Here is a 25,435-nt window from a genome sequence, read left to right as displayed (position 1 = left end):
CTTTATAAGGTAGAAACTGCTTTTGCAGCATATTAGTTGAATTTTAAATTGTAGTCAAAGTCAAGAAAATTGGCGTCCTATGATGCAGTATAGCTTATATGATGCAGTATGCAACTTTAGTGAGACATAATATATTCAACAAAATTTTGAAAAAAACCCCGACATAGTTAACCGATTTTCATGAAACATGGCTAAGAACACTCTCGACTAATTCATATGCAGCTTTCTAACAAAAAAAAAACTAAATCTAAATCGGTACATCCCGGGAGCTACGATGCCACAGACAGACACACACACACACAGACAGACAGATACGTCAAACTTCTAACACCCCGTTGTTTTTGCGTCGGGGGTTACTTGCAATATACGGATTACTCATGTTAATATATCGCGTTCGGCGACATATTTCGCGGCGCTCACGGCGGCTCACACACGCGTTGAGTGCGCGAGTATTTAAATATTTGATGTATTCATTGTTATTAGGGTTCCATACCTTAAAAAGGAAAAACGGAACCCTTATATAATCAACTTATGCGTCTGTCTGTCCGTTTGGCACAGCCAATATTTCTAAAAATCATTATTCCTGTTTTATTTTCCCGTTATTAATTAATTGAAAATATTCAGTGTTTGGTTGTAACCGCAGTTTTGACGAGATATCCTTTTAAATATTACTTATTAGCTCCTGTTACAAGCCTCAGGAAACTGAATTGCAGTTCGGTCCAAGCGGGCCACTTTAATGGCCCATCTCATTGGCATGCATGAACTCCATTTTTGAGCCTTCCTTAATAGGCTTGACTAAGGCTTTATTGACGAAACTTTCAGTATAATTTACCTCGACTTACTTGGGCCTATTGCATAACAATTTACAACTCATATTCCAAGGATTCCGTGGATTTTTTCGTCGGGAGGACATGCGAAAATTTGTGAGAATCTAGTCAAATCCCAACCATCTAGTAATCCTACTTGCTAGGCCGGCTGGTACACGATGTCAAAAGCATGTACGTATATTACAGATAGTGAGAAGAATTTAAATAGCGCATTTATTACAATGGAAGTGTTTGTTTCATTGTCTGTATTGACTATTGACACATTAAACAATGTATTTAGATTATGGAATCAAATTATGGAATCAGGCGTTACTTTGCGGAAATCTCAATCAAAATCTAGAACATTCCTTTGTTAATCCGCGAATATTTTAAATTTTCGTCAGATAAGATTTATCTATTCGCGGATTAGCATAGGAATCTTTTAGATTTTGGATCAAATTATCTTTACTTCCCTTTTATAGGGATATGGTTGAGCTATTATTTGTCTGTCATGATTGTAATGTATCAGTATCACTCGCATATAGCTACGTTAGGTTAGAACACAGTGACTAAATAGTGATTAACCACGATCATTTTTGTCTACCAATATATTTATAAATAATATATTTATAAATGTGATCTCTGTACGTACAGCGATGATGATACATATAATATAATTGTACCTATAGGTAAACAACACTTTATCTGGCTCAGTCGGTAGTGACCATGCCTGCTGAGCCGCGGTCCTGGGTTTGAATCCCGGTAAGGGCATTTGTTTGTGTGATGAGCACAGACATTTGTTCCTGAGTCATGGATGTTTTCTATGTATATAAATATGTATTTATCTATTTAAGTATGTATATCGTCGCTTAGCACCCATAGTACAAGCTTTGCTTAGTTTGGGGCTAAATTGATCTGTGTAAGGTGTCCCAAATATTTATTATTATTATTATATATTTATTATTCCTATACATATTGAGTTATATACTAAGCTAGGTACTATATTGTTAAGGTATAATCTAAATATGACTGCAACAGTTATTTTGGTCACCGTAGTTTCGACTGGGCGCAACAAGGCTAAAGGTTATCGCACACTCATTTTAACAAATTGACACCTTCCATCCGAACATATTATAGGAGAACATTTTTTTCATCCAATTGTCATAATGTCGCAAGACAAGTGAAGTGTTAGATTGACATTGACATAATAAATGCTTGAAAGAATTGTAGAGTTCTACGAATATCCACTTACGAATACCTAAGTTTTGATTTTATTGCATAATGGTCGCGCTAATATCTCTTGTTATAAGTTTGACGTGTTTGTCTGTCTGTCTGTCTGTGTGTGTCTGTCTGTGGCATCGTAGCTCCCGAACGGATTAACCAATTTAGATTTTTTTTTGTTTGATAGCTGAGTTAGTCGGGGGTGTTTTTAACCATGTTTGATGGAAATAGGTCCACCAAGTCAGGGGTTAAAAAAAAAAAAAATTAACAGTACAAGTGCGGAAAAGTTCCTTATGTTAAAGTATTTGGGTTACTAAAACCAAAGACATATGTAACTCCGTATAGACGGATAAGGTCTAAGAAAAAAACGTACCTCAAAGCCATAGAGAAAAAGATACGGTGGCCAAGATGGCGTTACACCTTTGGGGAACGCTCGGCTAGATGGCGCTAATATTAATATTTGACATTTTAACACATATTAAGCTAAGAATATGGGCCCAATTGTCAAAACTGAGGTTCAAAAGTTTTAAGCTTTTGTCGAGAGATGGCAGTCTATGCACTGTGATTACACAATTTACTTTGGCAGTGACTCTCTATAATACCTACTCGATCCTCTTTGCTAAAACGTATGACATGACAGATAGTCATCCAGCATAGCTCTGTTGCTGCTGCTGCTGGTCATAATGCCTAGATGGTTTAACATTTTTGTGACACTCTGGTTTCCTGAAATTGGCTTATATTTATTCATCAGATGCTCCGCCTATGCTCCTTTGGCACTAGCGCCTATGCGGCTTCGGTTTTTAGGGTTCCGTAGTCAACTAGGAACCCTTATAATTTCGCCATGTCTGTCTGTCCGTTCGCCCGCGGATAATCCTAGTGACCGTTAGCACTAGAAAGCTGAAATTTGGTGCCAATATCTATATAAATCACGCCGACGAAGTGCAAAAATAAAAAGTGGAAAAAAAATGTTTTATTACGGCACGGCTATATTTTTTTTATTACGGCACTTTTGCACTACTAAGTATATGGAGGGTTAGAAAGTACCTACTCTGTGGTGGAGGCGAGTTGATCGAGCATCTCAGGGTTAATAACACCGAAGTTTGCAAATTGTAAGCATCTTCTGTTACTCTAATAACGCCTTAGAAGAAAAAGATTCTTACGATTGCTGTAGACTGTGACGGTGGGCTGTAACGTCATGATAAGTGAGCGCTAACCCTAATCGTGTTTTGCTGTTACACACGTACCGATCAATTTAACAATAACAAAATTGTTACTTCAGAAATGATTAGTCCGTATTTAAAACTTGTGGGTCTGTTTGGGGCGTAAATACATAGGTTTAAAATGTAAGTCTTGCTAATATTAGTATTTTTTACATTTGCAACCTCAAATTCGTTGCAATCTTCTCGAGGCTGAGGCGTAGGGTTAAAGCCGGCGTAGCTTTATTTGACGTTCATATGCGCATTGTAATATATGCCTACTTGAAAAATAAATATTTCATTTTCATTTTCAATAAATGGATGCGTTTATACTTACAGTAAATAGATAGCTAAACTATACTCGGTGAAATTTTATCGGTAATCTAATCAGGAGTTGAAAAATATTAATTAGCTCAGCCAGCTTGAGAAATAGGTAACGTTAAAATTTGATTTGTATAAAATTACTTTGAAGTCTTGTGGATAAAATATAATGAAATTTTGATATCCATTTTCGAAGATTCAAGAGTTTTACAGAACATTTAGACCTAGCTTTAAAGTTCTAAGATCACCCTTAGAAAAAAAAATATGATAATTAAAATATTTAATTCAGTGGGTGACAGCGCCAAACAGAGATTCAGACAGATTTAAAAGCGGTACATGTCTAGTAGGTATACGTCAAAAAATAATTTAAAAATATATCTGTCTGTGAATAAAATCCATTTACTTAATTACGTATCTGTTACAAAAACTACGTGGAATTGGAGAAATTATTTACGGGAGTGACATGAGTCTGGAAGATTATGACTTATGACTCGTTATTCATATATTTTTAATTAATAATAAATAAAAAATGTGCTTTTTTGTTCCAGGCCTTTGATGGAGTATGTTTTACTGCTCGTGATTGGCTCCGCAGCAGCTGGTACGTAAATAAATATATACATCCATAAAACCTCGAAGATAGGGATTGTAATCCGGACCAGTGGATCCGGTATTCCGGCCGTTCCGGCACTTTTTAGATCCGGTAAAGTAAAAAAAATGTGGCTAAATTAATGAAAAATCAGATTTTTCGCATGATACGAGATATTTTCCACCTATTAGCAATAAAATAAAACATAGCATCAAAAAGTTTAAAATTACAACGTCAAAATGCCATGCTTTTTAGGGTTCCGTAGTCAACTAGGAACCCTTATAATATCGCCATGTCTGTCTGTCCGTCCGTCCGTCCGTCCTAGGATAATCTCAGTAGGTAACCGTTAGCACTAGAAAGCTGAAATTTGGTACCAATATGTAAATAAATCACGCCAACAAAGTGCAAAAAAAAAAAAAAAAAAAAAAAAAAAAAATGTTTTATTAGGGTACCCCCCCTACATGTAAAGTGGGGGCTAATTTTTTTTTCATTCCAATCCCAACGTGTGATATATTGTTGGATAGGTATTTAAAAATAAATAAGGGTTTACTGAGATCGTTTTTTGATCATATTAATATTTTCGGAAATAATCGCTCCTAAAGGAAAAAAAAGTGCGTCCCCCCCTCTAACTTTTGAACCATACGTTTAAAAAATATGAAAAAAATCACAAAAGGGTCATTCCAGCGAAACCGACACCATAGGCATAAAAATTAAATAACTTAATTCATACTTAAATCTACATCTAGAGAATAGAAAATTATGCCTATTTTTACGAATCAATGAGTTTTTCCTTTTTTTGTATTTTATTTTGCATTTTATTCGTGTCCGAACGTACCCCTAGCGCCAGTTGTCTAAGGTGGTATATTTATACCCTAAGTTGGCAGCGCTATTTCGTGCCTTTTATAAACATTACGGAGAAAGTGATAGTGTAAAAGAAAATATATTTAACGCTGTTTAAACCAGGGGCAAGTAAATATAAATTAATCATCGTGGTTAGGATTTATTGGGCTTCTACACAATGCGTAAGTCATATCCCGCCCGTCACAGTAAAACAAAGTTTTTTCTTGTTTACCCTAAAAGTATCTAAGCTCTTGTTGTCTTGCTTTGTGAAAGTAACAATTAGGTTGAGATTGATTATTTTAGCCAAAAAACGCGTTGCATTTGTAAATAAAAAAATACTTTTTAACGCTTTTCAACGTAGGTCCCACCCGTCAGTGACGGGTGAGCAGAATGGGTTATCTGGTAAAACTGGAGTTGGTGAGTATAAAATCGTTCTTTTAAGTTTAGTTAAACCTAGCTGGGCTATACTAAAGCAAATTATATGTGTAATATTGCTTAATTCGGTTGTGGTATTACTTTATAGAACACAATGAATGCTATGAATCAGGAAGAAGTCTCTTTCATTAAAACTGGTATAATTTTAGACATTCTTCCTGAACCGCTGATAAAAGTATGCAGTAATAGACTGTTTGACGATGTTTGACAATTATCTGAACCTTTAAAAATTTAAGATAAAAAAAAAATATTTTGTCTTAATGCTCCAAGAAAACTATTGAAACTATTACTTGTAACATTAAATAATTCATTAAAGAGCTGATTTAAAGTAAATACAAAAGAAGTGTCTTTATATTTTTCATATATTTGTATGCTCAAATGTTACTCGTCCCACCCGTCACAAAGCACTGTCCCACCCGTCACAAGCATTGAGAAGCAAAATTATTTTTGTTTTAAGAATTATTTGCGTAAATTATACTAATACCTAATCTATACAATATCAGGAATCATATAAAAATTGGTTGTTTAACAAAAGTTTTATAGTTTCTTACCAATTGCGAATTGTGTAAGTCAAGTCGGAGAGGAGAGGCACTTTGAAGTCCCACCCGTCACACTTCTTATACCATCAATTTCTCATAATAATAATGACATTTTCATACTTTTTTCGATGGTACAGTAAACATTGATTATTCAGGTAAGTGATAATGTCGTATTCAGTACGCTAATTGTTGCTGTTTGGCAGAAATAAAGCAAAATGTAGGCAAAAAAGAGTATAAATGTCCCACCTGTCACAATGGAATGACCCAAAAGTGGAACTTTATAAAGACTTTCTAGGAAAATTGTTTTGAACTTGATAGGTTCAGTAGTTTTTGAGGAAAATACGGAAAATTACGGAACCCTATACTGAGCGTAGCCCGACACGCTCTTGGCCGGTTTTTAAAATTGATACCCATTTACATTTTGCAGTTCATTTTATTTACTACCTTTATACGAAGTTTCAACTGTTTCAAGCTCATAGCTCAGAATAAAGGTAGATCCCCATACAAAATTTGGACACCTATTTCACCCACTTAGGGAAAGAATTTTGAAAAATCCTTTTCACCACCCCAACTGGTAAAGGCTTTCTTTGCTATTCGAAAACAGATAGCAAAATTGCATTTTATCCACAAGAGTGCAAAGTAATTTCATACAAATTTTAACTTCATGTCTTAAGCGGGCTGGTAGATTTTACTTATAAATGATGATTTTGAATCATTAACATTGAATTAATGTAAATAACCCTATAATGGACGGTGATGCCATTATGCACAAAAAACACAAATCCATAAAAATAAGTATCTAAAATTAGTTTCTAAGAACTGACGGCAATGTACCATAAACTAGAGTTGTAGAGCTGTTTCATTTTGAAGTTTCAATTAATTCGGTTATTTCTGAAGGATTTGGCGATAAGATAAAATTCACTAGTTTACCGAAAAAAATATCAAGACGAATTCTTAGTAATGTTGCTAAGAGAGTTGAGTTCATGTAAAAATAATAAAAAAATAATACTCGGTGTAAACTTCAATGACTTACTGCATTAAGCATGAGATAAGGTATAAGGTATAAAACATACTAGTTTGTTGCTCCAAAGATATAAAGAAATAGCATTATTTTGCGAGTGTCCATTACTAGATCCGAAAAACTGCGTACCTCCTATGATGGACAAGAAACAATTTACAAAACCAAAATTTACAAGAAACGATCCTATGTTAAAATAACCAAAACTAATTTTATTTATGGTATATAAAATTGACTCATTAAGTATCAGTTGGCTTTAAAAGTAAAAATTTTAAACTTACTTCACTGTCCATAATGGGGGATCCATTACTGGAGAACTGCCGTCCATAATTGGAGAAAAAACACCTAGTTTTAATTTTATTCTGCAATACGCTTGAAATGTAAAAGAAAGATAGGACATTCAAGATTTAACACGCTTAGCGGTAGAATTTTTACATTTATCAGTGTAATATCAAAATGTCCATGATTGGGTCCGTTACATTATTTGATGGATTTGATTTAGTTTGATGTTTTATAGTCAGTATTTTGTTCGTGTTGGTGTGGTGAAAAAATTTGTGTTTCACTCGGTGGCAACGTTTGTTTAACCTTCGTGCCTTGAAACCCTCGCAACGCTCAAGATTCCACTTTTTGAACCACTCGCTACGCTCGCGGTTCAATGTTAGAATCTTTCGCTTGCTCGGATATCAATATTGGCACGTGCGGTTTAACAAATACTTTCTCCCTTGTAAATCAAATAACTATTCTTAGTGCGCCCCTAGACCTTAAAAGTAACCTACGTGCCAAAGGGCAGGATAAGCTAAGAAAAATTGCTTGCTTGCTTTTATTGAGGTAATACCCTGCACACAGTTTCATCCCCCTGTTACCCCCTGGGGGTGAAGAATACGGCTTATATATAATAAAATTAGCTTGGCGTGTATTTTGCATTGAGCGACCTATTATCATATGTATTTCACTAAATCTCGGACTGCGCTCACAATATACAGAAAAAGTAACAACGGGCAACGAAAATAATTTTAAAGATACTAATCTTTAAAATTATTTTCGTTGCCCACTGATTAAGCCAGATCGTTACTATAATCAAAGACATATGTAACTCCGTATAGACAGATAAAGTCTAAGAAAAAAACGTACCCCAGTAGGTACCATACTGAAAAAGGTACGGTGGCCTAGATGGCGTTACACTTTTGTGGGGCAGTCGGCTAGATGGCGTTAATATTAATATTTGACATTTTAACACATTTCAAATACATATATATCAAGCAAAGAACTTGAGCCAATTTGTCAAAACTGAGGTTCAAAAGTTTTAAGCCTGTCTCAAGAGTCGAGATTTTCCCCGCTGTACCTTAATCACAGTGCATACTTGCATAGACTGACATCTCTTGAGACAGGCTTAAAACTTTTGAACCTCAGTTTTGACAATTTGGCTCATGTTCTTAGCATGATCAGACTAATGCCTGACTAAAAACAATTTCCGGGAACTAATCAATTGTACTTATACATACTGTCATGTCCAAACCTTCATCAAATATGAAAAACACGATTCCAAAGCATACCAAAAACAGTACATTTTTTGTCCCACCTAATAGCCGGCCGTCACAGTTTACCAATATTAATATTTGTATGTGTGCGCGGCTACCTGCGATATCCGGGAGCCCGTCACGCCTCCACTACTTGTACTATTATATATTCTGTGCCTCCACACAGAACAGACAAAAAACGACAAATTATCACTTAACACCCCATCCACTACCGCATGTCGAAAGGCACACAAAAACCTGTCTTCTTCTAACGCCGCAATGAATTAGTAACGCTCTTTATCCTCAAAGATAGGCATCATCCAGGAATTTATGTAATGGCGCGGTCTATGCACGGGACAGGTCCCATCAATTTGTTGGGTTTAAAAAACAGATAACCATTTGAGCAATTAACTTTAATGAGTAAACACATCTAGTTTAGAATGTTAACGCGTTTCTAGTTAAATTGAAAGATGGGGTTTGAGATTGAATGTCTAATATGAAAATAAATAATTTCTTAAACAGTAGTCTGACGAGTCGGTGGGTTGTGTTAGATGGGTTCATGGCATTTCGGGTATCGGATAGCTGTCGACATTTTTGGATAAGGAAAAAGAACAGAAATAAAATATTGTGAATGTAATAACTGGCAATAAAATATGTCAAATCTACATTCAGAGGACAGTGCCCCTCTGAACTTAATAAAAGCAAGGGTCAAAGCCCATACAAAAAAAATGTACCCCTGAAATGTATGAGCCTTTTACTTAGGCACAAAACCAGACGGCGCAGCCTGGAAGTGGCAAAAATCATATTGTATTTTCCCCAAATATTCCTGCGTGTTTTTATTTATTATAAGAACAAATAACATATTTATTTATTTTAATGTCATGATGTCACGTCAGTACACATTATAAAAAAAAAATGTACGCATCATCATTGTAGTTATGATAGTAATTGATAGGTGGCGCTAAAAAATTGAGGTACGATTGTTTGTATGAAGATTGTAAATCCTATATAAATCATCCTAGATAAATGAAATAAGGTACAGCGGGGCTAATCCCGACTGGGGGGCAAATATGTAACTGATCCATTTTTTCCATGTTTTACAATGTTTTCATTATTAAATGGAGTGTCCACCGGTTATATATGGTAGGCGTGTTTAGTGGATGCATGTAGAATTCAACATCATACTGTAATAATGGAAAAAATGGATCAGTTACAATTGCCAATTGCTATTTTTAACCCCCGACGCAAAAACGAAGGGGTGTTATTGAAATATGTATTATAGGAAAGAGAACTTTACAGCGTTTTTGGTATTCTATAATAATTATTATTTCCTTTATTTATTTTGCTTCTTAGGTTAAGCTTTTTATAATATGAATATAAAAGTAAAATACAAAAACACATACAAAACAATATAAAAAACATATAAACACATTATAAAAAACCTAACCTAGGGTGCCGCCAGCAGCGGGGCAGGGCCCAAGCTGCCGGTGGTTAGGGCTGCAGAGAGAGGAACCGTCGGACTATCCGCGCCGTGTCCAAGACAGGGACCGGCCCGCTATCCCTTATACGGGGTTTTGTATGGGTATTTCGTTAGGCTTAACTTACCCTACCCTTTTGACGCGATACCCTTTCATTTTGCTTTTAAAGCCCTAACGAAAGCGCTTACCTAAAATAGCCCAATACCCTTTCAAAACCCTTATCATCGGCTCAGCCTAACGCCATAAGGGTAAGCCTTATATTGGGTTTTATTTGCTTTCCCTTATAGCATATCGTGCGAGTTTAAATCCTGTACCTCGCTCATAAAGCACACATTACTCCGAACGAAATAACATACGATCGTTACCTACGGCGGCACTGTGTGTGATATTTGCGCGTTTCTGTTTGATGGAAACGGCTGTAGATAAAATAAGGTTCAATTTTCAATACCAAATACTTATAGTTATGATAGGCTCCTGCTTTGCTCAGGTGTAACACAGGCAAACGCTGCTTTTTAGGGTTCCGTAGTCAACTAAGAACCCTTATAGTTTCGCCATGTCTGTCTGTCCGTCCGTCCGTCCGTCCGCGGATAATTTCAGTAACCGTTAGCACTAGAAAGCTGAAATTTGGTCCCAATATGTATATCAATCACGCCAACAGAGTGCAAAAATAAAACATGGAAAATAATGTTTTATTAGGGTACCCCCCCTACATGTAAAGTGGGGGCTGATAATATTTTTCATTCCAACCCCAACGTGTGATATATTGTTGGATAGGTATTTAAGAATGAATAAAGGGTTTACTAAGATTGCTTTTTGATAATATTAATATTTTCGGAAATAATCGCTCCTAAAGGAAAAAAAAGTGCGTCCCCCCCCTCTAACTTTTGAACCACAAGTTTAAAAAATATGAAAAAAATCACAAAAGTAGAACTTTATAAAGACTTTCTAGGAAAATGTTTTGAACTTGATAGGTTCAGTAGTTTTTGAGAAAAATATGGAAAACTTCGGAACCCTACACTGAGCGTGGCCCGACACGCTCTTGGCCGGTTTTTTTTATCGGACTTGTCTTGATGAGTACCCGAAGTCTAGCTGATGCTGAACCCTGGCTGCACCTAGGGGAACTCGGGTTTAGTGTAATACAGGCAAACGCTGTTTTCGTCATCGGACTTGTCTTGATGAGTACTCGAGTGAGCAGTACCCGAAGTCCAGCTGGTGCTGAACCCTGGCTGTACCTAGGGGAACTCGGGTTTAGTGTAACACAGGCAAACGCTGGTTTCGTCATCGGACTTGTCTTGATGAGTACTCGAGTGAGCAGTACCCGAAGTCCAGCTGATGCTGAACCCTGGCTACACCTAGGGAACTCGGGTTTAGTGTAACACAGGCAAACGCTGTTTTCGTCATCGGACTTGTCTTGATGAGTACTCGAGTGAGCAGTACCCGAAGTGCAGTTGATGCTGAACCCTGGCTGCACCTAGGGGAACTCGGGTTTATTGTAACACAGGCAAACGCTGTTTTCGTCATCGGACTTGTCTTGATGAGTACTCGAGTGAGCAGTACCCAAAGTCCAGCTGATGCTGAACCCTGGCTGCACCTAGGGGAACTCGGGTTTAGTGTAACACAGGCAAACGCTGTTTTCGTCATCGGACTTGTCTTGATGACTACTCGAGTGAGCAATACCCAAAGTCCAGCTGATGCTGAACCCTGGCTGCACCTAGGGGAACTCGGGTTTAGTGTAACACAGGCAAACGCTGTTTTCGTCATCGGACTTGTCTTGATGACTACTCGAGTGAGCAATACCCAAAGTCCAGCTGATGCTGAACCCTGGCTGCACCTAGGGGAACTCGGGTTTAGTGTAACACAGGCAAACGCTGTTTTCGTCATCGGACTTGTCTTGATGAGTACTCGAGTGAGCAGTACCCAAAGTCCAGCTGATGCTGAACCCTGGCTGCACCTATGGGAACTCGGGTTTAGTGTAACACAGGCAAACGCTATTTTCGTCATCGGACTTGTCTTGATGAGTACTCGAGTGAGCAATACCCAAAGTCCAGCTGATGCTGAACCCTGGCTGCACCTAGGGGAACTCGGGTTTAGTGTAACACAGGCAAACGCTGTTTTCGTCATCGGAATTGTCTTGATGACTACTCGAGTGAGCAATACCCAAAGTCCAGCTGATGCTGAACCCTGGCTGCACCTAGGGGAACTCGGGTTTAGTGTAACACAGGCAAACGCTGTTTTCGTCATCGGACTTGTCTTGATGAGTACTCGAGTGAGCAGTACCCAAAGTCCAGCTGATGCTGAACCCTGGCTGCACCTATGGGAACTCGGGTTTAGTGTAACACAGGCAAACGCTGTTTTCGTCATCGGACTTGTCTTGATGACTACTCGAGTGAGCAATACCCAAAGTCCAGCTGATGCTGAACCCTGGCTGCACCTAGGGGAACTCGGGTTTAGTGTAACACAGGCAAACGCTGTTTTCGTCATCGGACTTGTCTTGATGAGTACTCGGGTGAGCAGTACCCAAAGTCCAGCTGCTGCTGAACCCTGGCTGCACCTATGGGAACTCGGGTTTAGTGTAACACAGGCAAACGCTGTTTTCGTCATTGGAATTGTCTTAATGAGTATTTGGGTGAGCTGTACCCGAGATAGAGCTGATGCTGAAACCTGGCTGTACCTAGGGGAACTCGGGTTTGGTGTAACATAGGCAAACTCTGTTTGCGTCATCGGACTTGTCATGACGAGGACTTGGGTGCGCAATAGCCAAGACAGCGCTGTAGCTGAGCCCTGGCGGTATCTAGGGCAACTCTGGTTTCGGTGCATTATAATATAGAAATATTTCATGCAATGTCAAGTTAGGCATAAAACATATTATTAACTGAACAAAAATCCTACCAGAAGTGAATATTAACAGTAGTTGGAACAAATTTATTAATTTGCCATACATAAAACACTTTATTTATGTCTAAAAAAATACGTATGTATATCCATTTGAATATCAAAATTAAGTACAGTCGATTTCACTAATAGTAATTAACACAGGGAATAAAGAGAATACTGGAGTTCCAAGCGTCCATAGACTGCGGTAACTATTTACTATCAGACGGGCTGTATGCTTGATTGCCGCCAGAAAAGTATTTCTGTTTCAAACGATCTTTATAGAATTCACAACAATCAACAGAAATAGTTTGACAGATTCTATGGTACTACTCAACTCAACCAAGTACCAGTCATAAAGACGAGTCTAAGATATTTCACACGAAACATACTATGAACAGAAAACAGCGTTTATTTATATTGCACCGAACCTGAGTTCCCCTAGGTACCACCAGGTCTCAGCTACAGCACTGGCTTGGGTAATGCGCACCCAAGTCCTCATAAAGGCAGGGCCTATAACGAAAACCGGGTTTATCTATGTTGCACCAAACCTAAGTTCCCCTAGGTACAGCTCTGGCTGTCTGGCTTCAATATCAGCTTTACCAGTACTCATCAAGACAAGTCCGATGACAAAACAGCGTTTACCTATGTTGCACGAAACCCGACTTCCCCTAGGAATAGCCAGGGCTCAGCATCAGCTCTACCTTGGTTACTGCTCACTCAAGTACTCATCAAGAAAAATCCGATGACGAAAACAGCGTTTGCCTATGTTGAACGAAACCCGAGTTCCCCTAGGAATAGCCAGGGTTCAGCATCAGCTCTACCCTGGTTACTGCTCACTAAAGTACTCACCAAAACAAGTCCGATGACGAAAACAGCGCTTGCCTATGTTACACCAAACCCGCGTTCCCCTGGGAAAAGCCAGGGTTCAGCATCAGCTCTACCTTGGCTACTGCTTACTCAAGTACTCATCAAGACAAGTCCGATGACGAAAACAGCGTTTGCCTATGTTGCACGAAACCCGAGTTCCCTTAGGAATAGCCAGGGTTCAGCATCAGCTCTACCTTGGTTACTGCTCACTCAAGTACTCATCAAGACAAGTCCGATGACGAAAACAGCGCTTGCCTATGTTACTCCAAGCCCGCGTTCCCCTAGGAATAGCCAGGGTTCAGCATCAGCTCTACCTTGGTTACTGCTCACACAAGTACTCACCAAGACAAGTCCGGTGAAGAAAACAGCGCTTGCCTATGTTACTCCAAACCCGCGTTCCCCTGGGAAAAGCCAGGGTTCAGCATCAGCTCTACCTTGGTTACTGCTCACTCAAGTACTCATCAAGACAAGTCCGATGACGAAAACAGCGTTTGCGTATGTTGCACGAAACCCGAGTTCCCCTAGGAATAGCCAGGGTTCAGCATCAGCTCTACCTTGGTTACTGCTCACTCAAGTACTCATCAAGAAAAATCCGATGACGAAAACAGCGTTTGCCTATGTTGAACGAAACCCGAGTTCCCCTAGGAATAGCCAGGGTTCAGCATCAGCTCTACCCTGGTTACTGCTCACTAAAGTACTCACCAAAACAAGTCCGATGACGAAAACAGCGCTTGCCTATGTTACACCAAACCCGCGTTCCCCTGGGAAAAGCCAGGGTTCAGCATCAGCTCTACCTTGGCTACTGCTTACTCAAGTACTCATCAAGACAAGTCCGATGACGAAAACAGCGTTTGCCTATGTTGCACGAAACCCGAGTTCCCTTAGGAATAGCCAGGGTTCAGCATCAGCTCTACCTTGGTTACTGCTCACTCAAGTACTCATCAAGACAAGTCCGATGACGAAAACAGCGCTTGCCTATGTTACTCCAAACCCGCGTTCCCCTAGGAATAGCCAGGGTTCAGCATCAGCTCTACCTTGGTTACTGCTCACACAAGTACTCACCAAGACAAGTCCGGTGAAGAAAACAGCGCTTGCCTATGTTACTCCAAACCCGCGTTCCCCTGGGAAAAGCCAGGGTTCAGCATCAGCTCTACCTTGGTTACTGCTCACTCAAGTACTCATCAAGACAAGTCCGATGACGAAAATAGCGCTTGCCTATGTTACTCCAAACCCGCGTTCCCCTAGGAATAGCCAGGGTTCAGCATCAGCTCTACCTTGGTTACTGCTCACACTAGTACTCACCAAGACAAGTCCGGTGAAGAAAACAGCGCTTGCCTATGTTACTCCAAACCCGCGTTCCCCTGGGAAAAGCCAGGGTTCAGCATCAGCTCTACCTTGGTTACTGCTCACTCAAGTACTCATCAATACAAGTCCGATGACGAAAACAGCGTTTGCCTATGTTGCACGAAACCCGAGTTCCCCTAGGAATAGCCAGGGTTCAGCATCAGCTCTACCTTAGTTACTGCTCACTCAAGTACTCATCAAAACAAGTCCGATGACGAAAACAGCGCTTGCCTATGTCAAACCAAACCCGCGTTCCCCTGGGAAAAGCCAGGGTTCAGCATCAGCTCTATCTTAGGAACTGCTCACCCAATTAACTCATCAAGGCGAGTTGGATGACGAAAACGGCTTGTTTTTATGTTGGCAATTAACGTTTTCAATGTGTAATGTTAATGGTTAATTGTATTGATTTTCGGCCAACACTGTATATTTACATGCATACATACATATTTACATAATTATATTCATACATACATACCTACATACATTCATACATACCTACATACATTCATACGTACGAACATACATACTGATCTATGGGCGACGATGATCATTTACCATCAGGCGATCCATCAGTCCCTTGTCTCCCAGTTCATTAAAAATAATTTCTAGCCGTGTTCTACTTTTATCCAACGAAAACGTTTCGTTGCAAAATTAAAAATGGGGCGCATAGTGCGGAGTGGCAACAGCGCATTTTCCTTCCTGTTCTTACAATAGCTTAGATTCATAATCCTGTCTCTTTTACGCAAGGCTCGACTACGCTTTAACAAAAGGGAAAGCCTTATAAATAGCGCTTAAAATAAGGGTAACCCTTATTAAAGGATTGCAAGCCGTATCGGATAGCGCTAAGCCAATGCACAGGGCTAGCTTTATTGTTTTGCTTAGTTTTTTGTAAGGGCTAGTCAAATGAATGGGCTTGCAGTTCGAAAGGGAGAGTCTCTCGATTGGGTCGTCCTTACGTTAGGGATTCCCAATGAAAGGCTTGTAGCGCGGAAGGGGTTGTCCGGTCCCTGGTCCAAGATCACCGCCTTCTGCATCTGGCCCTTGATCCAGCCACCTAGCGAGAGTCTCTTAAGATGTTGATCGAGACTCTTCGCTATGAGACCGTTCGCTGAAACGACTATCGGAACAATGATCGTTGAATCAACATCCCACATGGCGGTTATCTCGTGAGCCAAGTCTAGGTACTTACTGGACTTGTCCTTCTCGGCTTTCACGAGATTCTCATCATGGGGGATGGTGATGTCAACGAGCACGGCCCGGCGTTGCGGTCGATCTATTATCACAATGTCAGGCTTATTGGCTACAATAGTCCTGTCAGTGATAATAGATCGATCCCAATAGAGCGTGGCACGACCATTTTCAAGAACTGGCGCAGGCAAGTACTTGTAGTACGGTACTTCGCGGTCCACAAGGCCGTATTGAAGAGCAAGTTGCTGGTGAATAATCCTGGCTACGAGATTATGTCTGTGCAGGTACTCGCCGTTAGCAAGATGAGAACAACCGGAAATGATATGCCTGAGTGACTCTCCGGGACGGCGGCATGCCCGACAAATGTCGACCGTACCGTCCTTCAGGATATATTTCCGGTAGTTGTTCGTCATCATAACTTCGTCCGCAATTGCACAGGCAAAACCCTCGGTTTCTCCGAAGAGGTCCCCGAATCGTAACCAGTTCACCGATGCGAGCAGGTCTACATCGGGTCCCGTGAGGGCCTTGTAGAACCGCCCGTGTAGCTGCTTGCTCTCCCATACCGCCTTGCGGTCCGCAGTACTTAGTACCACAGGTTTGCGCCAGTTCTCTTTCGCCAAGGAGAGCGGCGTGAGGTTTCCGTCAACTGCCACCACATCACGATGCATCCCACACTCGTTGTTAAGGAAGTAATTCCTGAGATTGTACACCTCACGGTTGTGGAGATCTTTGGCGTTTAGGAAGCCTCGACCTCCGCACTTCCGTGGGATGTACAATCTCATAACAGACGAGCGCGGGTGTAACATACGATGTGTGGTAAGCAGTGAACGGACCCTCCGATCCAGGGCGTCCAGCTCAGTCTGGGTCCACCGTAGTATGCCAAAGGAGTATGTGAGTAGAGGCATTACCCAGGCGTTAAAGGCGCGCACTTTGTTGCCTCCTGACAAAAGACTGTTAAGGACTTTTGTGAGCCGACTGAAAAAGCGCTCCTTCACCGACCGTCTAATGCCAACATCCTCAATACCCAACGACTGTGACATACCAAGGTACTTATAGGTTTCTGATTCAAAGATAGATCTGAACGACATCGTCTCAGAAAGTTGTAAATTTTCTGAATTTACAACCTCCCCCCGCTGTACATGCATAACCGCACACTTATCGACACCAAACTCCATTCTGATGGCGGTACTGAAAACTTCTGTGGTTTTCAATAGCACCATCAGGTCTTGGGTGTTCGGTGCAAATAATTTGAGATCGTCCATGTACAGAAGGTGAGAGATGACTTCACCCTCTCTCCGAAGCCGGCAACCTAGCCCAGAATCCTTCAGCAGCGTGCTGAGGGGATTCAGAGCTAGGCAGAACCATAATGGACTCAAACTGTCACCCTGGAATATTCCTCGCTCAATCCTTATGAAGTCCTGCGGGCCAGGGGGGTCATCCCTGCCTCCTGGTTGACGAAGGACTGTGGTCCACTGCCTCATACATGCAGCCAGGAAGGATATTAAAGCTGCATCAAGTTTATACAGCTCCAATACCCTTCTCAGCCATGAATGAGGCACCGAATCATAGGCCTTCTTATAGTCAATCCAAGCGGCCGAGATGGCTCCCCTGTTCCGCCGAACTTGTTGGCAGATGGTCATGTCTATGAGGAGGAGCTCTTTAGTACCACGGGACCCAACCCTACATCCATTTTGAGCGGGAGCCAGAATGTTGTTAGCGACAATATGCGCGTTAATTTTTGCTCTCAAAATGGATGTAAGGAGCTTGTAAAGTGTAGGCAAGCACGTAATGGGTCTGTAGTTTTTTGCTTCCGTGGTACTACCGGACTTATAGAGCAGGAAAGTAACACCAGTTGTTAGGGAAGGTGGGAGAGAACCAAGATCGAGGGCTTGTTGAAATTGCGTTGCCAAACGCGAGTGCGAGCATCGAAACCATTTTAGCCAGAAGTTGTGCAATCCGTCCGGTCCAGGACTTTTCCAGTTCTGGGCCGTACGGGTAGCACAACTTACGTCGTCGGGGCTGATGGTGATAGCCCCCATAGGCTCGATGTTCTCGCACTCACGTTCGACAACGGTCATCCACTCGCCCTCCGTGTGCTCAACGGGCACCGACCAGATGCTACGCCAGAAATCAGACATGGCAGTAGCATCCGGTAGCCGCATGTCGGACACACGAGGGTCGGTTTCCTCCCACCTTCGGTATACTTTCCTTTGGTCGCTTTGAAAAAGACGATTCTGCTGGAATCGGTCCACACGCTTTCTGTAGCGGCGAATACGGCTTGCCCATGCATAGACTTTCTGCTTCAGGAAGTCGATGCGCTCTGTGACATTGGCCAAATAGTCGCGGGGCCTGATGCCCGTCCCCGCGAACGTCTGGTTCACAAAGCGCATTACTCGGGGGCGATTATTACCCCCTCTGAAGCAGATCAGCTTTGCAATGAGAGTCCTAAACGAGTTGATACGACGCTCGATCCGTACTTGCCATGCAGGGACACCTCCGGCGGTCCTAGTTGCACAGTCAGCGTCCGGAAACTTGACTCGAGCAACACGGCACGCCGCGATGGCCCCGCAGTACATGATCGAGTGTGTATCATCTAGATCTTTACTAGTCCGCATATATGGATCTAGTAAAGCATTTAAGGCTCCTATAATTATTTATTATTAAAATGTTAATAAAAATATCCGAGGGAAAACACTACGTTTGTATGAAAAATCGACCGTCATTGTCCTCTTAATACAGATAATGCAGGGTGCAAAGCGGGTGGAGGGGGTAGCTAGAACGATAATAGCGCTCACTACGGCCAAAATTGACATCTTAGTCGCTGACTTGCGCTGTCAAATCCATATTGCAGTAAACATTTTCATGCCGTTTTTGAGATAAATTTAATACGGGCCCAGTAAAATTTGTTATGGCGAATTGTAATAACTCCAAGAAAAGTAGCGACTAAATTCTAGCTATTTCCAAGACCGTGGTGGAAACGAAACCACCGTTTAATTGAATAGTTGCCGTAAGAAAAAAAGTGTTGTCCAATCTCTGAAGTTTTACTTTAAGTGCGTAATCATTTGATACAAGTATTTAATTGAATTTGCGGTGAATTTATAGTGCAAATTTTATTGGAGGTAGAAAAGCCGACGTGGAAGCCAATCCCAGTTATGTTCGAAAATCATTTTATTTGTTTCCTCATCTGTGCTCCTGTTTAATGCGTAAATATCGAGGTTTCAATGGGAAGAAGGAGCACGAGAACAATAGAAGCAGAAGCAGTCCATCCACTGAAAGCTTATCACATTTTAAATAAAATTCCTGAGAACTTATTTCATCGCATTCATGATTGTATTTAATGTGATATCTGGTAAATCTCCAATATTTTCAAGTAAATGAAACAAGTTTTTGTAATATATATTTTAATTAAACGTTATTATAGCTAGTTGGTTTTTATTTTACAATAAACCCTGTACCCTGCAATGATATTTATAATACCTATAGTTAGCCTATGAAAATGACAGGATAGCAGTGAACTGATGAACTATTTTAAAAGCCAATGATTTATTTATACTTTATTGCACATAGGTACAAATGGTGGAATAATGTCTTCAATCTGTAGAAAATGCCCAGCTAGCACCAATTTATTGCCTTTATTCAACGTCATGCTCCACGGCAGCGCCACCTTAGCTTTGATGAACATAAACATATGGGAAAATATCTATATAAAGTCTATAAAATTCTAGACTAGTTAAAAAAATATCTATGTTTCTAGTTTCGTCGTGAGCTCTTATACATTGTGGCGCTGCTGTCGAGCATACTCCACAGCAGCGCCACCATAAAATATCAATTACTGCATATGGTACAGGCACGTATATGGCTTCAAATAATTCTATAACAATTCTATATTGACCTTGCTTACGAAATCCCTACTTTTATTTTTCATTTAGGAAAATACGATGCCACAAACCTTTTGTAAGAAATAATTATCGCAGCGCCTTATTGAAAATCTCGGCAAAATTGTTAGTGTGTTTGTCTTGATTTTTTATTAAGGCGCTGCGATAATTATTTGTTATAAAAGATTTGTGGCATCGTATTTTCCTATATGCAAAATAAAAGTAGGGATTTTGTAAACTAGGTCAATATAGAATTGTTATAGAATTATTTGAAGCCATATACGTGCCTGTACCATATGCAGTAATTGATATTTTATGGTGGCGCTGCTGTGGAGTATGCTCTACAGCAGCGCCACAATGTATAAGAGCTCACGACGAAACTAGAAACATAGATATTTTTGTAACTAGTCTAGAATTTTATAGACATTATATAGATATTTTCCCATATGTTTATGTTCAACAAAGCTAAGGTGGCGCTGCCGTGGAGCATGACGTTTTATTCATCGTCTTAGGTTGGAAAATTATTTCGTGAGCGATGGCACGAAACCCCGTTTTAGTCACCAGTTTGTTAATTTCTCACTGAAAACAACAATTTTAATGTTATTGGCGATAATGTTGTAACCACCATCGTCCAAAGTTGTCTAATGTAGTAAAATAACACAAGATTTCATTAATTTTTTCACAATGTTTACTTACTTCTCGCTTGACAGCGGCTATACAATTGTCACTGTCACGTGGCGTTGTCGTCGCGCACGGTCCCATGCGAATATCAAATACAAGATGTTTCTTCACAAGAACCTATAAGATGCGTAATGGATTAAACTGGAATCCGGTGAATCCGGTCTCAGCGCGTCGGCACGAACCTTAGAGTATACGTACATACAGTAATTGGAGTAGCCTTATCTATACACCCCCTTATTCATAAACGTACTCTAAAGTTATCATCAAGCCGATAACGTTTGTACAAACAACAACAAGGACAACCTTTTTAACCGCCGCCCCAAATCTCAAGGAAGGTGGTTCTCAATTCGTCTGCTTAAGGCACAAACAGCAGAGTCGTTGAATCATAGTTAAATATGTATATTCAACACTCATAAATATTAGATTTATTACAAGATAGGCTGAATGGTCGTAATCACATTAATTTATTCGCGCGGGATCAAATTGAATGAAACCATCCAGTTTGTTTTGTGACGTGAAACCAGTGTTTCTCTCTATTCGCCTTGCACCCCCTTTCTCCCACATCTGAGACTAGCTCGGTAAAACCTCCCAGGCCCATCAGGCACGGAGGATATGTGAGTCCTGCGCAGGCAGAACATCACAAGTAAATGCAAGAAGAAACAAATATCGCAGGTTGAAAAACCGAATATCGTGAGTGTTGTGTGTCGACAAGGTGACATCCCTAGTGCACAAACTGTTCAAGTGGGTAGTCAGGAGCAAGTGCGGGTAGTTCGAAAAACTCGTACAGCTAGAAGATGTTGATGTCAACTTCAGCCAGTCTGCTCCGAGACCACGGGGACAATGCCGTCCTTGAAACTTCGGAGGTTAGTGTTTAAAACCATAGTGTTTAAAACATAGTAAATACGCTATTAAGTCCCGTTTGCAATTTTAAATTCTTGTGTTATTTTTTTATTGTTGAATCATTATTAAACTTAGCAATTACAACACACACTGCTAGAATTTAAAACTTAGTAGTTACAGACGCTTGCCAAGAGCGTTTCTTAAAACTACTTTTCGAACATGCTTATCAGTTGTTGAACGCATTGCTTCTCTAATTGCCTTACATAGAAACACTTGGAAGAGTTCTCAGAAGATACGCATATAAATGCCACCAAGTAAATCAGCTTGGGCAGTAGTGGCAGTACATTCACGAAAAAACTATCTGGGCTATGCTTATTTCTATTATAACTTGGGCCAAGTTATAATAGAAATTTGGCATAAGACTTACAGCACTATTTATCTAATGGAAATATCATAGTTTACACCCTGTTTTTGTTTTATGACGCTTTTAAAGTAGACTGAATTGTCTCTGTAGACCCAAAAGTCTATGAGATTGTATTTATTGGGTGCGTATCGATCGATATAACTTTTTTTGATATATTTTTAGTCGTTATAACGATCATTTGATATAATAATTGAATCATATAACAACAAATAATATAACAAATTGTATAATTCTTATTTAATATAATGATAATTTTTTCGAAAAACATTTATTATAACATACTTTTAGTATAATGCTTATTTCCGATCTAAATATATAAAAGAAGAAGCTGACTGACTGACTGACTAACTGACTGACTGACATATCAACGCACAGCCGAAACCGCTGGTCCTAGAGATTTCAAATTTGGCACGTAGGTTTCATATGTAGTGTAGAGGAGCACTAAGAAAGGATTTTCCAAAATTCACCTCCTAAGGGGGTCAAATGGGGGTTCAAAGTTTGTATGGAGAAACAAGATTAGTTTGACTATTTTATTCGAAACTTCACAGGAAGATTCCTTAACACATATGACTAAATACGTGTTTCAGGTTTTTTGAAAATTTAACCCCTAAAAGGGTGAAAAGGGGGTGATAAAGTCAAAAAATCAATATGGGTATCGTTTTTATGGTTTATCGGGTCGCTGATCACGATAAATACAACGTTTTTAAAATCTAACGAGGCGGAAGTGAAATACCTTCTCCCCTGTTGTGGTGCAATGGGGTTTAAATATCAAAAATATATATAAAAGAAGATATTGACTGACTGACTGACATATCAACGCACAGCCGAAACCGCTGGTCCTAGAGATGTCAAATTTGGCACATAGGTTCCTTATATAGTGTAGAGGAGCACTAAGAAAGGATTTTTCAAAATTCGCCTCCTAAGGGACTCAAATGGGGGTTCAAAGTTTGTATGGGGAAACAAGATTAGTTTGACTATTTTATACGAAACTTCACAGGAGGATTCCTAAAGACATATGACTAAATACATGTTTCAGGTTTTTTGAAAATTTGACCCCTAAAGGGGTGCAAAGGGGGTTTTTATGGTTTATCGGGTCGCTGATTACGATAAATACAACGATTTAAAAATCTAATGAGGTGGAAAAGAAATTTTGTCCCCTGTCGTAGTGCAATAGGGTTAAAATATCCAAAATAGCCATAAGAGGAGCACTAAGAAAGGATTTTCACCTCCTAGCATGATAATTTGACAGGGGCAAGAACAGGGACAGGGACAGGGACAGGGACAGGGACAGGGACAGGGACAGGGACAGGGACAGGGACAGGGACAGGGACAGGGACAGGGACAGGGACAGGGACAGGGACAGGGACAGGGACAGGGACAGGGACAGGGACAGGGACAGGGACAGGGACAGGGACAGGGACAGGGACAGGGACAGGGACAGGGACAGGGACAGGGACAGGGACAGGGACAGGGACAGGGACAGGGACAGGGACAGGGACAGGGACAGGGACAGGACAGGACAGACAGGGACAGGGACAGGGACAGGGACAGGGAAAGGGACAGGGACAGGGACAGGGACAGGGACAGGGACAGGGACAGGGACAGGGACAGGGACAGGGACAGGGACAGGGACAGGGACAGGGACAGGGACAGGGACAGGGACAGGGACAGGGACAGGGACAGGGACAGGGACAGGGACAGGGATAGGGATAGGGATAGGAATAGGGGACGGGGACGGGGATAGGGATAGGGGAGGGACGGGGACAGGGACGGGACGGGGACGGGGACGAGGACAAGGATAGAGATAGGGACGGGCATAAGAATAGGGATTGGGGTCGGAATAATCGGTCGGCAGTCGATATCTAGGCAGTGTAAAATGCAGGTGGCTCAGTGGGAAGGGATTAGTAAGTAGGCATCGGCAAGTATCCTGCATCCGTGATAACTATTATATTCAATGTGCTGTAAGAAGATCGTTGTTTGCTTGCCTTTTATAAGTTTACGTTTGCAATAAGTATAAGCTAAATGGAAAAAATTGTAAGCGATAATGCAAGGAAGTACTTTTTACCCTACCGACCATAGCGTCGAGATACTGGCTATGTGGGTTGTATGAAGTTTCCCGAGTATAAATATTTATATAGGAAAATACATATATATTCGTACCTACTACCTACGCTGTGGTCGCTGTGTAACAATTCTACAATCATTGCAAGAATTTCTTTTAAAACAATAGTAATATGTGTAAGGTACAGTCAGCCAATAAGCAGTGTAAGGTTCTTGGCTGACCGTACAGCAAATAGATCAGTTACAATGACCCCCCAATGGAAATAATCGCGGACAGATGTACCTACAAAGAAACCTACGGATCCAAATGAAAATCTTATTTTTTGTAAACGTTTCAATAAGAATACTTTTATTACGCGGGCGAAGCCGCGGGTAAAAGCTAGTATTAAATAAATTGTATAACGCAAATTAATTCTTTCTAAAGCACAGTTAGAATAAAAAAATTGTACCTACAATAAATTAGATCCGTCATTTACCAGAAAAGTAGATTAGCTTAGAACTGTGACCCCTACACACAACGCGCTGCTACCAGAAAAATAGGTTAGTTTAGGTTAGAACTGTGACCCTTAAACACATCTACTGTCAGAAAAGTAGGTTAGGTTAGGTTAGAACTGTAATCCCTTAAAAAAAGAATAAAATTAATTCATGTAATGTTTTATACTATTTGCTAGTTATATTATACTAGTCGTATATCAATAGATAGTTATACCATGTAGCGGTTATTATAAATAATTGTTATACGAAATAATGATTATACAAAATAAAAGTAGATCTTTTGTGGTTATACCAAATGTTAATTATGTCAAATGAGTGATTATATCCTTTAAAAATATACCAAATATTGTTATATAAAATGTTACTATACCAAAAAAAGTTATACCAATCATTACACACCCGATTGGATTGTAGCAAATTTAGTCTACTTTAAAAACGTCCTAAAGAAGGTTTTTCAAAAATTAGTCCTTTAGGTTTATAATCGCCAAAGTTTGAAAAGAAACGATTTCTTTGTGGTTTTTTTAGATTTTTGACAACGTTGCGTTCGGCGCTCGAGGTCAAAAACTTGGATTATTCATTAGGCCAACATAATAAAAAAGTCTGCAAAAAATCAGAACTACCGGATTTGACGCATACTACAGATGTATAAAGTTACTTGATTACAATACAAATTGAAAAAACTGAATAAGTTAATACAAAAGTTCGTGGCGCCAAGTAGCGCAATTTTATAGAACATTTCTAATTTCATTGCTATTTTCGAATATTCATTTAAATGACAATAATGTTGTTGTTCCATGTGGTATTGGCAACTGTAGACAAAACTAGTGCC

At 40.2% G+C, this 25,435-nt stretch overlaps 1 protein-coding gene across 1 annotated transcript in view; it reads left to right on the top strand.

The window, feature by feature from the left end:
• The window catches only part of LOC125235125 (interference hedgehog), a 142,815-nt gene that overhangs the window by 43,242 nt on the left and 74,138 nt on the right, over nucleotides 1-25,435 (top strand). Inside the window, exon 2 of the mRNA XM_048141559.1 lies at nucleotides 4,093-4,142. Coding sequence (XP_047997516.1) covers nucleotides 4,093-4,142 — 50 coding nt within the window. The remainder of the gene's footprint in view (nucleotides 1-4,092; nucleotides 4,143-25,435) is intronic.

This window comes from Leguminivora glycinivorella, chromosome 17 (assembly GCF_023078275.1).
Source record: "Leguminivora glycinivorella isolate SPB_JAAS2020 chromosome 17, LegGlyc_1.1, whole genome shotgun sequence".
In the NCBI taxonomy this organism is placed as follows: Eukaryota; Metazoa; Arthropoda; class Insecta; order Lepidoptera; family Tortricidae; genus Leguminivora; species Leguminivora glycinivorella.
Note: the sequence above shows the minus strand (reverse complement) of the source record. Positions and strands in the feature narration are given on the sequence as shown.